Source organism: Episyrphus balteatus, chromosome 2 (assembly GCF_945859705.1).
Source record: "Episyrphus balteatus chromosome 2, idEpiBalt1.1, whole genome shotgun sequence".
In the NCBI taxonomy this organism is placed as follows: Eukaryota; Metazoa; Arthropoda; class Insecta; order Diptera; family Syrphidae; genus Episyrphus; species Episyrphus balteatus.
This window is the reverse complement of record NC_079135.1, coordinates 88,577,249-88,593,857: the sequence shown is the minus strand read 5'-3', so window position 1 is coordinate 88,593,857 and position 16,609 is coordinate 88,577,249. Positions and strand designations below refer to the sequence as shown.

The following is a 16,609-nucleotide window of genomic DNA, read 5'->3' as shown; positions in this document are numbered from 1 at the left end:
ACATGAAAAACCGTCACAGGGTGACCATTTTTTCGAATTTTTTTCAAATACCCATAACTCCCAAAATATATGGCTGCGATTTTTTTTTATTATTTTTCTGATAACTGTAACCACCTACCCTATCTACCGTTTTCGTTTCGACGTTAACTTTTGGGACACCCTGTATAAACAAGTTGTTTTTCAAGAATTCAAATAGGTCCTTGTATACTAATTTTTTTTCACATTGGGGATACCTACCAATGGAAACTAGATAGATTGCTTTGTAGCTTTGAAATAATAATATTATATATATAAAAATAAAATAGGATTTATTGAATAAAGTGTAAACTTTACTTTTAGAAACATTTTCTTGTAATTTATGTTGAATATGTGAACACTAAAAAGTCGAACTTGAGACATGACACATGAAATGTTAAAAACTTTAAGCTGAATATTTTTTGAATATTCCTGTAAATAATTTTAGTGATGTAGCCCCGAATTTTCTTCTAATTTGTCTCTACTAGGTATATGTAAAAGCTTAGAATAGATATAATTCACCTGTTAAATCTGATCTCATTTTCAATTGTGAAATAATAATTGTGTTTGAACGACACATGCATTTCATTTTGAAAATTTGACCAAAAGTACTCAGGATATAGTTTTTTCATCACGAGTTTTGATCATAAATTCATAAAAAAAAGTTAATAAATATGTATGTAGGTATGTACATATATACTGTACATAATAATCTCTATAAAAACAACCAAACTTATTTTACAAAATACATATAAAAATATATTTATCCATAACTTATCCTATTTCAATTTTTTTTTTTTTCAATGGCACCCACAACTTTTGACAATCATATTTTTATATTTTTTCAAATTCACATTAGCATCGTTTATATGGTAAAGTACTCTAAGTGCACCCAACATTGAGGGCGCACAACATGGCTTAGGAACTTTTTTCGGTTCCAAAAGATGCACCAGCGTTTGTACAATTGCATGATTTGTTGCATTCATATGCGCTGTAAGTGGAAAATTGCATTCACCACTGCAATAATAAGCACCATAACCTTCAGGAGCAATAATCCAATCCTTTAAAAAGAAATCATTTTTAATATAAAATTGTTTAGATATAAAGAAAATAATGATTTTTTAACTAACATGCCATTCAAGATCCTTAAAATCTATGTAAAGAGTTTGCATTTGGCAACTTTTCATGCTTTCACCAGTATGATGTTGTTCCAAAAGTGGATGCATTTCGCTTTTTCGACTTCTTCTCGATTGACCCACGTTTCTCTTTCTTCTTGTGTGACGCTGTGTTGTTTTTATAACCTGCAAATTTGTAAGAACAGCAAATAATAAATTATAATTTTGAAGACTAGTAAATAAAGTTTAATTAAGTCAATTTCATTAGTTTTTGATTTTTCAAAAATATAATGCATTTTGAAAATTTTCCTCCATACCAATCCCAGGGACACATAACATTTGAACTCCTTCTAAGTCAAATATCCCACTATCTCGAACTTTTCCACCATTTTCAATTATAAATTTTGAAGAAAAATATGTAATCACTCTAACTTAAATTTCCCTCTAACTCGAATCAATTTTGGAGTCCCTTGACAATCTGGGGTCAAACTACGGCATACGATTACGCTCAAACGTTAACTTTTTGAGTATTGCTCTATTTAATCAGAAGAAAAATATGGAGACATAATGCGTCAGTACGTTAACGTACGTATTCCGTAATTGACTCTTGATTTAGAGGGAGCCGACTGTATTTGGTTTCTTGTGTTCGGAAGCAGATATCTTCAGATCCAGGCCTCGAAAAGAGTTTTCTTAAAAAGATGTGATTTCGTAGTGAACAGGCTATACATTTAGGTAGAAAAACGTATTTTTTTATGTTTCAATTTTCGAAAAAAAAAATGGATTTTTTTAAATTCCTCCGCAATCATCGAACAAAATATCAAAAGAAAGTTCTCTAAGGTCTTTTAATAAATCAAAACCAAAAGTTCCCTTGAGGTCTGGGTGCAAAATAATTTTCAATCCAAATACAGTCTCCCTCTCCTCTCATTATAAGGGGTCAAAGGTCACAACACTTTTTATTTAAAAAAAACGTCAGGTTTTAGACAAAAATTATGTTCTACAAAATTCTAGCTCAGATTATTTTACAAAAAATTGTCTTATAAAGTTTTTTTGTATAACTTACCGTTTAAACATTACAACATTTCAAACTATTTCATGTTATTTGATTAAAATAACAAATATAAAAGTATCAAGAAAAACATACATTATGCGAATTCGAAGTGATATAATTTCTAAACGGTGCGTGATACAAGAAAACTTTGTATGGCAATTTTTTTGTAAATAAAAAATTTCAGCTACAATTTTGTAGTATTAATTTTTGTCTAAAATTTACCATTTAAAAAAAAAAAATTGTAGCCTTTGACCCCTCATAATGGGACTAGCGGACAGAGGAAACTTCAGGACTTTTTACAGATTGTAAACCACCCTAACCCCAAGCTTTATACCAAAAATCAGCAGTCTTATATCATAACCACTGGCAATCAATTATTTCCAATTTTACGCATTCTCTTTTTTATATTTTTACTTATTTTCATAAGAACAAATAAAGAAACTTTTGATAAATACCGCCAATCCACCCTGAGTCTTCAAAAAAACCCAAAATTTATTTATATCTTTTCACAAAAAAAAAAAAACTAAATTTACCTCTGGCCCACGAAAGAAACCGATCAAAAATGGTTGGAATTCATCCACACCCCTTTGGTGAACCAAACCGATATCATCCAGACGGACCTCACGTTCTGCACTGCCAGCCTCATGTGCGCCAATATAAATTCCCTTATTCTCCGTCGGATTGGCTAGCCATTTGGCAAGTCCTTCGGTAACATTCAGTTCCAGCCATCCTTGATAGTCTGTGGTCGTATTTAATGATGACAGTATCTCCAATTCACTTTCATCGTCGGCCTGCACAATCGCATAAACAGCAATCGTAAATTCTTTGCCAGCATTTCCTGCCGCCATTCTACCTTGAGTTGGTTTTTGGTATATCCTCAATTCGGCCATCATTAAGTAATTATGACTGGGCACTTGGGATACATCGAACCAGAGTCGGCGCCCGTGCTCGTGACGGACTTCGGGTACATGGTGGTCTGAAAAGAAAATTTTTCAAATTTTTATTATATACTCTTATTTAAGTGGTAAAGTATTATGACTCTTTATATTAGAGATGATAGGGAGCTATAACTCTTTTGTGAATCTTAAACTTTGCAAGCTTCCTAAGCAGAAGAAAGGTTTTTGTCAAAAAAATATTCTCGTAGGTCTTATTTACAACAATACGTAGGCAGGTATAAACATATCTGGAATAAACTCGTTAACATCAATTTATTTGTTTTCCTGAGTCTCTATAAACACAGCGGGATAAAACCAGATAAGTATATGGAATGAAAGGACCAAACAAATTAACCCACAAAAAAAATTAAAAAAAAAAAAACAAACTATACAAATAATAAGCCTCTTGGGCTTTTATATTCCTTCTTTAGTGAGTCATACGAGTATATTAGAAGAAAAGAACAAAGAAAACCTTTGGGATAAGCCGGTTTTTGTGCCGGCGATCATCGAGATTGGACTTGAAAAAAAAAAAAAAAAACACTACAAAAATTCCCAAGTCCTCATCTACCTGGAACAACAAGACTGGCGCTAAAGTTTGGAATCGATTTTAAATGGTCAATAATTGAGGATCCCTCTCTTTTTTTTTTTTGGTGTGTGTGGTAAAAATAAACATCGCAATGCGATTGACCATCGGCATTTTAAATTGAATTTTGTTTATTTTGTTTTGTATTATTCAGACGCACAGGGTGGCATTTTTGTCGAATATTTTTAGACCTTAGAGCAAAAAAAAATATTTATTTTGTTATTTTGTTGCATCAGCAAACGTACAATTAACTCTTTTTCCATTCAAGGAAATGTAGAAATTTGCAAAATTTATCAGACCCCTATGTACGTATCATAATGCCAGCTACCAAAATCTAAGAGCCGTTTTTGTCAAACGAAACTTGTAACCCTTTCAGTTACACTTTATAAGATTTTTTGTTCCTTCAGGCCACAAAAGGGTACATTTTTTGTTTACTCCAAAGAAATTTTTGTACCACAAATTAATCCAGATTAACTCCAAATTTGAAGTCAGGCTTACTACACCTATTTGCACAGCGAATTGTAAAGGTAGTTGGCAGTTAAATAATGGTCGCACCTAATAAAACCATATTGTAATGCACTTTAGGTCAGTACAGTCTAGGAAACTGCCCGATTCACAAAAATTATGGATAAAAATGTAGTTAGAAAGACAAAACTTAAATCTAACGGAAAATGTGTCGGATTCAATAATATGGGCAGTTAATAGAAGTAGAAAGCTGTATCTGAAGGAAGAGGCGAAAAATGATGGCTGTTGGAGCTAAAAATCATCCTAAAATCTATTACCTATTTAATAAACTATCTAAATTTGAATTTCATTTGAACTACCTAAATTATACCATTCTCCATAATAATTTGCTTTTGAATTCGCTTTAAAATTGTATTTGTAAAATTAACGTAACTTCCCTCACAAAAACTACTAGAAAATTATGTGTATAAATAGAAGCTTTAAAATAAAATAAAATCTCTTCTTCAATATAAGTTCAAGTGACCTCAACTCCAAAAATTTTATAAAGCGTTTCGCCCAGGTACGACAGTGGGCTCATCAGTTAGATCTGTAGTACCCTTACTAAGACGCCTTATTTTGGTCGATGTTTAACGACACTATATAAAACTCACAGCATGAAACGCTTTATAAAATTTTTGGAGTTGAGGTCACTTGAACTTATATTGAATTATATTCAATCACTCCACTTAAAATTAAAATAATTTTAATAATTTTTTATTATTTTTGTTATTTTTTTTTCGTTATAAAATCTCTTCTTGTATTAAAACCCTTTGCGGAAATTATCGTCTTTTATTTTCAACTTCGCTCACTAAAAATTCTCGTCGTTTTCGCTCGCTTTGTGTGGTATTTATTCAGCCATTTCAAAGTCGAATTTTTTAGTATCTACATAGTTAAAGTAAAAGATAGTTATAAAGTACAAGTTGGTACAATTCAAATTTCGAACATTTTGCTTATTTCGCCACCGTTAAATTAGTTAACGCAAAAACCAGGATCAAATCTATCTTTTAATTAGAAAAGTATATATAGAGATCCCGGATTGACGCTCAACTTTTAACTTGATCGTTCATTTTTTGGCGCCCAATGTGGGGCTCGAACCCACGACCCTGAGACTAAGAGTCTCATGCTCTACCGACTGAAGACGCAAAACTATAGTAACATGAAAATGACGCTTTGCAAAAATTCAAATGTGGGTAGCGGGGAAACCACACAACTTAAAATTAAATCATCATGGATTTGCTTCCTTACAGTCCTAGAGAACATCCCTACAAAGCAAAATCTAGAATGAGACAGCAATTCCGATTGAACGCTTTCATACGGAATGACAGTAAACGGTCCTTAAAAATTGTTGTAATCGAGAGCGGTGAATTTTTTTTTTAACATTTGACCTTTTAATAATGCAGCCCTCTACTCGTTTTACAGATTCATCGACTTTCTCTGGATTCCGAGGTATAATCTAATTTGACTCCACTATTAACAAAATTTTCAAAAAAATATACATTTTTGGATTTTTAAAAAAATTTTGAATTTTGTTTTTGAAAATTAACTTTTTCGCTTATTAATTTTTTGGATTTTTAAAAAAATTTTGAATTTTGTTTTTGAAAAATAACTTTTTCGCTTATTAATTTTTTTCTAAATTTTAATTATTTTTTTTTTCACTCGAAATAAAGTGGATAGTTGTGAGTCTCAGTTTTTGTTATATTCCTTGACATTCAGTACCCGAACTGATGTGAGTTCCTCGTGAACAAGTTTCCAATTTGGAAAGGGTGTTTCCCCGTGTTGGGAATCCGAAATCTTATACATTTATCCATACATTAGTATGATCTAAAAAATCCCTTTGTTATATTTGGTAATTTTTGACATTGATATTGTCGACTTACGAATGTTAACATTCAATTCAGTAGACCCTTGTTATGTACAAAATTGATTTATTTTATTTTATTGCTTAAACTGACTATGACTAAAGTCATCAAAATCAACATAAGTTAAAAAAAAAAAAACTGACTAACTCTGACTTTAATTAAGAAATTCAAGTACCTATGTATGTATGTATGATACTGTATGTTAGTATTTAATTTTGGTTCAAAATCGGCGATCACTTTTTATTTTCGGCGTTCCAAAAACATTATAGTTTATAGATGTTTCATTCCTAGTTTATAACATATGAAAATGAAAACTTTCTTAATTTTTAGTTTACTTCTAAACCCTAACACGAATTCGTTTCCATTTCACGAACCATTAATTGAATTGTCCAAAATAAATTGTATCTTTGACCACTCAAATGAAGTTCAAAAACTTGGAATCAGCTGGATAAATATTTTTTTTTTTAAACTATCAAGGGTATACTACCCAGTGTTTAAGGAGAAAATCTTGGATAACCCAACGCAAATTTCACCTGCTATAAAAATAAAGCAGTAAGTTTTAAAGTTCTTTTCAAAACACAATAGCATTACATGGTTTAGCTATTTGTGTGTTACCTTCAGGACTCGATTCAAGAACAGATCACAAGAAAGCATTGGCGCTATTAAACAACTAAAGATTACACAATAATAGTAAGTATGGTAATACCTATACCCATCTTTTATGTCTGTTTAACCGTCAAGCACACAATTTATGATCCGTTCCAAGTTCCGATCCCTTCTTATAAATCATGTTGTAAAACAGGTAGGTATGCCTATGCACCTTTTAATACTATTTTTGAGGATAAATTCAATTCCGAAAAATCCTTACAATTTCTATGAAAGGAATTTGTCAAGTGCTAATTGGGATATACTTGGAATTGGAAGCAAGTGCATTATTCAAACAAATACAAAAGAACAAAGAAGATCCTACCTGTAGGTATCACTGGCACAATCGGCAGTCTGAACGAAGAGACATGCAAAGCAACGTAGAATCAAAACAATCTTTGTTGAGGCGCTTAGAATTTAGAAAACAGAAATCGTTTATTTCTTTAGTGTAGGTGCAGGTATGTAAGGTACCTTATCAATATTAGGGTGGTGAGCATGCATAATGTTTAAAGTTGGAAGTAGAAAATTTACTGGTTTTAAAAATTAAAATTTTGACATTAAAAAATTTATCAAAAATACTTACTTTTATTTAAAAACGTCATGATAATATCACTTTGATCTATTGCTGTCTTGTCGAGATCCGTTATAAAATTATCATCATTTACATCTCGCTTTGAGCGAATAGATTCACCATTTTCTTCCTCATTTAATCGATGATAAACATCAAGAAGATACTGAGGTGCAGATTTTCTAAAAAAAAAATAAATAAATACAAATTTGACAAAATTAGTTTAAAAAAAAACAAGTTTAAGCAATTAATTAATTAAATTAATATTTTAAGCCTAGAACGCAGATCACGCTTAGTTTCCGTGCGCTTAATTGTGACAGATATAAAATGTACACTTGGAAACGAGTATGTAAAAATGTTATCAAACACAAAATACCATATTTGTACAAAAAAAATTTCAACCCACGTGCTTTAAACAACTATTATATTTAAGTAATAAATTTAAAAATTAACAAATAAAACATTTAGAATTTTTTTCTCACAAACAACTTTCCAGAAAAAATCAAAAAATCTAAAATCACAGAAAAACATCTACATACATAAATGTACATATATCAATTTTAACAAATTTTAAACAAATAATAATTTTGTTTAAAATTTGTTAAAACCGTCTGCAGCATTTATGATGTTCTGTTCTCAAGCGTGCAGTCATATATTGATGTAGCGGGTAGTCTGAAGTTTTGAGGAAAAAAATCCAAAAAAAAAACGACTCAATGGATTGAATCGAAACTTTGTTAAGTTTTTGTAAGCATATTCAACTTATTGATTGCTTAAGACAAAAAGATCCTTTTCCATTTAAAGTTCGATATCTCAGCAAGAAATGGTAGTATCGAACCTTAAAAAATAGCAAATTTAAGCTGAATAAACGAAGTATCCGATGCATATAGTGGTTAAGTAGAAAAAATTGTTTCCAATTCAGTAAACCAAAAAAAAAAAAGGAAATTCTGAATTTTTTTTTTTGTATTCAATAGGTATCGCGTTGCTTAAAAATGTTTTTATCGCAAGATCTCAGAATAAAAAACTTCGAGATTTAAATCCATTCACTGAGGGAAAAGCCACCATAAAACAACGTAAAATCAATAAAAACCACATTGATTTAACTATTATTCGGAATGATTTTGCGTTGAAGATGAACATTTTAAAATCAAAGCGGAAAAAAGGTTAATTTTTTATGGTTTCGTATCTTAAAGTCACATAAATCAACGTAGTTCATCTTTGAAACAACGACGTTTCAACTTCAATTAATTTTTTCCCTCAGTGTTCGTTTTTATTAATTCCAGTATGACCATTTTAAGAGAAATAACTTGAAAAACTTCAAAAAAATTTGTAATCCCTTTTTATCCCTTAATATTTTCCATTTATTTATTAAAGTTTTTATATAAATTTAACGAATAGTTATCATTTCTAGATTTTTTAAATAATTTCACTTGAAATGTAAAAAAATATAAAAATTGCTTTTATATTGACTAAAACATCTTTCTAAAAGGTTTTGACCCCCAACATTATGGTTTCTTGTAACACAAAAAAAATGTTTTATACAACCGTACAATATGCCAATACTAATTTTTTGTTTAAAGAAGCAAAGTCAAAAAAATTGATGACGATAGAGGAGACCACAATTTTTTCAATATTTCGTGTGTTTTCCTTTTGTTGCAAAACTGCCTGTATTCTTTTGGGAACTCTATTTTAACCTGAATGATCTGTTGTTCCGTGCTTGTAATGATTCAGCCACTCACCTCTAAGCTTTTCCACCAGTTGGTATGAGGTTTTCTGCAGCATTTCGCTAAGAACCCCCAAAGAGCGTTATTTGTGGAATTCATCCCTGGAAAATTACCAAGCCTGTTTATTCTTTAATTTTTCTTACTTAGGAAGTACGTGACACTCTAGCGTTATAGTAGAAAGCCGTAATAATAACACTGTGATAGTTCGATTTTTGCAACAGAAGCGAGACACATCGATTCTAGTTAATTCGAGTATGCTGAATTCAGTGGTGGCAACCGTTTTGAAAGTTTGGCTCAAGTTTTCGAGATATTTTGAAAATAAAATCTTAGGTCGGGACTATTAAAAAACTGATAATTTCGAATAATTAAGTTTTTTTAAGCCGTTTTTAGTTTAGAGAAAAGCTATTCCTGTATATAGCTGTATGTTTAACACTATTCCAACCTAGATTGTTATGTTTCGGTCGCTTACAAAGCATTTTATAAACAAAAACTTCACTTTTTCATGTTTTTTTTTATTTTGTTGACTTTCAAAGCCTTTAATATTATTTTATATTATTTAAATAGCATATCATTCCAAAAATGAATAAAATACCGCAAACCTGAAAAAGTTCACTAGTGAAAATTAGTCTATTAAGCTACGGAAATGTATTAAATAACACTGGTAAGCAAAATTAAACTTTTTTTTTTGCCACAAGAACCAAAATATACTTTTCTGAAGGTGAAAGGGGTGCTAAACTCGAATCCGAAGCCATACATATTTATTTGGCTTCCTTTTTTTAAAATATTACAGTTATAAAAGGGAAAAAATGTTATTTTGACTGCTTTTATCCCGACATGATGTAAGTATATAAGAACGTTTTTTGTTCTTCCAAAAACTGTTTAATTCATTAATTTATTTTCTGATATATCTTAAGCTTAAGCTGAAAATCCAAAAACTATCTTAATTTAATCTTAAGTTCAGGTTTTGATACATTTCCGTAGCTTAGTATGCTGATTTTCACTAGTGAACTTTTTCAGATTTGCAGTATTTTATTCATTTTTGGAATGATATGCTATTTAAATAATATAAAATATCCCGAATCAATGTTAAACTCAAATTGCCTCCATATTAAAGGCTTTGAAAGTCAACAAAATAAAAAAAAACATGAAAAAGTGAAGTTTTTGTTTATAAAATGCTTTGTAAGCGACCGAAACATAACAATCTAGGTTGGAATAGTGTTAAACATATAGCTATATACAGAAATAGCTTTTCCCTAAACTAAAAACTGCTTAAAAAAACTTAATTATTCGAAATTATCAGTATTTTAATAGTCCCGACCTAAGATTTTATTTTCGAAATTTCTCGAAAACTTGAGCCAAACTTTCAAAACGGTTGTCACCACTGAATTCAGCATACTCGAATTAACTAGAATCGATGTGTCTCCGCTCTGTTGCAAAAAAAAAGTTCTAAAAACTATCACAGTGTAATTAATGTACAGAAAAAATAAAATTAGTTTTTAGCGTAAAAAATTTGTGAAAATTTTCATCGGTCATAATCATGTGGCCACCTACTGTAATCTCTAAATGAAGTTTGCTATTTGATTTTCTGCATTAGAATTAGTTTTTGAATTTTGTTTTATTAAAAAATTAAAATTTTCTAAAGTTAAAAAAAAAAATTTGGTTTGTCGTTTTGAATAAATTATTTTTTCACATATTGAAACATGATTTCAAGAAACTTCATTAATACATTTTGAAAAAAAAAATTTTAATATTTTTAAAAATCCAAAAATGATGTTTTTTGAAAATGTTTCTTAACTTTTAGAGCCCCCGCACACTACAGACTTTCTACTGCTTACTGTTTAAAATCTAACTAACTTTAGCACTCAGTTCCAAATGATACACCATACACGGCTTATTAAAAGAACTTGTAAACCAAAATATCAACACCTCTGTAGTAGGTTCAGCAGCTGGTTAACGTGTTCTTGTTGGAAACCGACACGTTAAGTTATATATGACAGGCAATTCAAGACATTGACCTGAAAATAACTACTACCATTAAACATCAAATTGTATCCATTGAGTAGGTAAATAAACACTCAATCAAGACTATAAAAAAGGAGTGAAATGTAATTTAATCCCACCGCATCTACCGCACATCATATTAAAACAAGGACCACACCTTTAGACATATTACAAACAAAAAAAAAAAAGAACATATTTTACAATAAAGAATCTCGACATTAAATTGTCAGTTGCTGTAAAGGATTGTGACAGCAGCTGTTGACGGTATGTTCATCTTTAATCTTTGAACATAAAACACAACAAGTATAAAACTAAGTATTGTATTTATAATAATAACCAATATGAGACCTCATCCATCAATCAACCACTTGATAGCTTGTAAAATCGTTTTTTTTTTTCCAATTCAAAACCATCTAGAACTTACAGTAACATGTTAAACTATTATACCTCAACAGTAGAATTTTAATTTGAAAAACACAAAAAATGCAAATTTTCTGTTTATAACTAAACGGTTAGATTTATACATTATACAACAATAAAAATTTACTTAGAGTAGGCCAAGCCTACGAATAAGTCTATTTCGCATTTCTTTTTCTTGAATCATCATCAAATCATCATCTTCATAGAATAACGTCGTTATGTCTAGAGCAGCCTTATACAGAATAGAAACAGAAACAAAATTGTTTTAAATGTTTTCATCTTGTTTAACAGAATTAAAAAAATATAATCGTAAAATGAAAAATGTCGTTTTTAATAATAAATAATTATTTTTATAATAAGAGTTGATTTTGTTTTTATCTTTTTTTTTTTATCCCTCCCATCACTCAATTAGTGCGTTTTCTGTTTAATTGATCACTTCATTTGCGCATCCCGGTCAAGCACCAGTATAGCCAAGCCACAGCCATAGAGTCAAGCCACACACATCATCTTGAGCTTCAGATTGTTAATTACTTAATTAAAATAAATAATATTTTTACAAATCTCCTCGTGTCTAATCATAGTCTAGGGGGTAGAGCTGTATTTAAGTAGCTTAGTTGATTGCTGAATATAAAATATAAAGCCATCGTATTTTGAACATGAATGTAACGATTTATCGATAATCTGCTGTGACACTGCGACGGACGTTCTGTGTATCAACTATGTGAATATGTACATAGGTATGTACTTTCCAAAACTACTTTCTGAAAATCCCTGCTTGATTCACAAGCCCACATTTACTCCTTCGCTTTTTGAAGATTTTATGGTTATGATCCATTAAAACTTCAGTCGGACACTATTTCTGTGGCCACAAGCCATAACCGCCTAAGTCGAGTTAAGAAAACGAGGAATTAACGATTTTATTAACTAGGGTAAACCTGCGCTCGCATAATTTATTTGATACAAAAAAATATTAGGGCAAAACAACCTTAGTCGAGTTAAGAAAAATTTCAGCTGATAGCAAATTAATAAATGGCAAGCATTTAAGTGAGACGATCTCTAACCCCGTCCTTATTCCCCATTCATTAAAAAATTAAACATAAGTCAATTGACAACTAATTTCACTAGAGTATGGTAAGAAAGGTCTTAGACCAAAATTCAATGATTGTTAAGAGTAAAGATAACAATGTTACAATGTATCTTTCACACTAGTTGCACAGATTACTTTAGGTCACCGTTTAATAGCAAATCAAGATTCAATATTATTGGAAACAAAATAAGGGTGAAAAGTAATATTCTTAAAAATACAATATAGCAAATCAGCAAGATTGTTTATTACTTATACCCTTATCGCCAAATTTAATTTAGGTAATATAAGTGATTCACAAGAATTTTTAGTGCATAAGCTTATTTATTATTTATTTATTTATTATTCATCAAACAGAGATATAGTACTCTTTTTAGACTAAAAACTAAAACAACAATAGTAAAATTTAATTATAAAAATAAATAACAATTATTTATGTAAAAAAAAAAAATTCATAAAAATAATTAACAAATTATTAAATTACGAATTGATTATGCTTAAAACATATAGTTTGAAAGTATCTCTTGAACAACTTCTAAAAATATCGCAACTACAGAAGAATTGCAAATGAAGGTGAAGGAAAAACAAACCCACAATAACCAAGATGGATCTTAGATTGGCGATGGAAATTTTCCCGTATTGTAGCTCAGTGATATCATTCTTCAAATTAAAATTACATAAAACGCAAATATTAGAGTGGAAAAATTATTTAAAACCACTTTTTATCTGGGCAACCTTCACCTTCCAATTTATTCTTAAGCTTTAAAAAAATTTATCTGTCTCATTCGCAGAACACGTTCAGTCTTTCTACAAGTTTTAAGTTCTTTTAAAAGCCAAAAAGTATTGATTTTATTTTAGACCCCAGTTTATCTTAGACTGGGGTTTATCCAATGTTATTTGAATGGGATTAAATCCAGTCTTTCTTAGAAGCGACTTAGACAATGTCTATGAATATGGCCCAATATTTAACATTCTAAAACTGATGCTCTGTCATTTTTTGAGCTTACCAAAGACCTCAATCTCGGTTATCCGATCAACATATAAATATAAAGATTGGTTTAACTCGATTCGATTTTTTTAAGCAAAAAATATCGTCGCTGAATTTTTAAAATTCTTAGCATATTCTAATTTAGCTTTGATTTTCTTGGTTGGAAAATGATAGTTAAATCTTTGATCATTGATATTTCTGCCACTGACCCCCACTGTAGAGAAAACTTAATGTAAATGAAAAAAAAAGACTTTTTTTCATGAATTTGAAAAAAAAAAATTGTGCGGCGCACAATAAGCCGCACGGCAAAATTCGACTAAGAGTCTAGTCACTTAAGCATACCTTCATTCATACGAGTCGAAAATCTTCTGCGTACTGCAAAAATCGACTCGTGAAAAGTCTGCATAAGAATTTTAAGCGACTGTGCCTTTAACTTTTTTTAATTTACCCACAGTCAAAATCCTGCAGAGTGTCAATTTAATCTAGCCTTTTCCAATTAGTTCTTTTGGTTATTCGATATTAACGGCCATATTATTTACTAGTTTAAGAAATACATCTGGATGTAAAATTTTCAAATGTCAAAAATAAATCCAAATCTAAAATATGTAGTTATGCCGATTTTAACTATGAAAATAGTTAAAAAATAGTTAAAAATGACTATTTTTTTCTCTGTGAGATAGTGAATATTATGGATTTGGATTTGAGATTTCAATTTCCTTACATCCAGATGTATTTATAAAACTAGTGAATAATATGGCCGTAAGGGTAAGATTTTTTTATGAAAATATTTTTTTTTTATTTCCAAAAAGTTTTTTTTTTTTTCAAAATCAGATTTTTTTCATATAACTAAACTCTGTTAACCCTGTCGTCAATATCAAAGTAAACAAAAGCAGTACAAATTTTTTCGAAGACCGTCGCTACTTAACTATAGTTATATTAGTTGAAAGCAGCTTTAAGTAAAAGAGTCAAAATCAACGCACCCTTATAATACCGAAGTTGGAATAAGACGGAGTTGTTATCCTATTAGAAGTCATGACTGTCTTCGATTATGACGAAAATTTCATAAAAAAAATAGTTTTCCATCAAATATAATCTCGAAATACACATAAATTTGATAGAATGTGTGGTGCTTTTTAAAATATATCTTTAAAAATTGTCACTGTTATGTAGCCTTATATCGTTTGCAGATTTGATCAATTTAAAAACTTGTTTAAGCCTTTGTCATTGGGCGTAATTTCCCTAAGCAAACTCAGCAAAAAAAAGTGCAACTGATGGGAAAACTATCTTTCAAATTATCAAAATATTTCAAATACGTATAAGACCATGAGATGGAACCAGTCAACGGGTTGGGAGAAGCTTATTTAAAAAGTTTTAAAATAAGGCGAACCCTCATGTACATAAGTAGGTATTTACCACGGTATTAACTTAAAGTTATAAATCTAGTTAGTACGGCAGTATTGCTGAAGTGAATTTGTAATTAGTATTGATAGTCATATTATAGTGGTCGGTAATTTGTAACGATTTCCCCCAGACTATTAAATTATCGTAGACAACTCGGAGCCGGTCCGAGTGTCTTTTTGTTGGTTCATTCTGTTTTCCACAAAAATAATGAAAAGTTTTTTAAACTCACAAGGACATATTTAAATAACAAAAACAAACCTCTTAATTATTTCTAGACTAACTTGCTTTAAAAAACTGTCCAAACTCTTACCTCAAAGAAAGATGACTATGTCTCCGTCTGGGTCTTTCAGATAATCCCAAAAAATCCAGTATTTCATCTTCAACATCCATCTTTTCATGATCGTCGAGCACACGATGCATTATAGTTTGATCGACTCCATTATCAAGATAAATGCCCGACTGACTAGCCAATACTAGAGTAATATTTACAAACAAAACACTTAAAATCAACACCAACTGCATTGTGATATTGCAAACACACTGCGAATTATTGCTCTTTATGATAACTTTACGATACATTCTTTTCGTACAAGTAAAATAAGCACAGAAATTTTAAATATATTTTTATTTACAAAAAATTTAAAAATTTATTTCCAACGAATCATCAAAAAATCAATTTATTTTCAATGATTTTCTTTGTTTTTCTTTCAGAAAAAATTTTAAAAAAAATCACTTAAATTTTTTTTGCTCACGAATAAACTTTGCACTTCAATTTTACATTGTATCTTTTTTTTTCTCCAGATACAAATTCAATTATATCGATTTATTCAATTACTTTCAAATTAATATTAACAAATCTCGAACCTTAATTCCGAAACCTTCTTTTTTTTCAAATTCAACTCTTTTCAAAGCAAAAAGATATTTAAATATCTAAAGCAAACATTCCAATAAATTGAAAAGATGGATTTTTTACCGTTACCATTGATAGTTACACGATCAGAAACATCATAGAGGATAGGAAATAAAAAAAAGTCAATGATCAACAAAAATCTTCGACGAACTTGATGATGTTCAAATATAAACCGAACACAATAGTAGCTAGATACGCGCGCACAGCACTCTATCTTGTCTAGGTTTTTTTAATGGGACCTTATAGATACTTTTCTTCGTTTCGTATGAATAACGATGATATTCTTCTCTTCCAGAAGTGCATCCGATGAAATTCCAGAAATGACTGAAGAAACGAAACCAAGTTGTCTTGCGCCTTGGCTTTCTTTAGTGCCTGTTGGCTGGGTTACTGGCTGACTGGCTGGCTGGCTGGCAGTGGTCGATCGGCCGGCTGGTGTTAGCTGCTGCTGCTGCTGCTGGCTGGCATCTCATCTCAGACAAGATCTAGCTAAACAGGCAGGCAGCAGGTAGGTAAAGGCATTCATCTTAAAGCCGTTTACGTTTCGTATTGTTGTCAGTTTAACAAAAAAACATCTTTTCCGTGTCTTTCAACAGAAACAACGTTATACCTACTTATACTTCTTACCTCGCTTCAAGCAGGAGCCTCAATTTCAGACGCCATCCAGCAGTATAAGCATCTTTTTATAGGTATACCTACCTACCGATGATGCTAGGCCAGTCCGAATGGAATCAGACATCCAAAGACTTGCTGCTGTTAGTGTGCTTAGAGAAGAGTAGAGACGAGAACATAATTAACTAAAAGTAAAAATGTAC

General features: G+C 30.5%; 1 protein-coding gene across 1 annotated transcript; it reads right to left on the bottom strand.

Moving 5' to 3' along the window:
• Positions 1-788: 788 nt before the first annotated feature.
• Positions 789-16,129, bottom strand: LOC129911956 (protein 60A-like). The gene is made up of 5 exons (XM_055989993.1): positions 15,198-16,129; positions 7,288-7,454; positions 2,712-3,154; positions 1,146-1,316; positions 789-1,076 (listed from the first exon to the last, which is right to left on the bottom strand). Exons 1-5 carry the CDS (start codon positions 15,464-15,466, stop codon positions 816-818), a joined length of 1,311 nt encoding a protein of 436 aa, XP_055845968.1. The 5' UTR covers positions 15,467-16,129; the 3' UTR covers positions 789-815.
• Between the last annotated feature and the right edge of the window lie 480 nt (positions 16,130-16,609).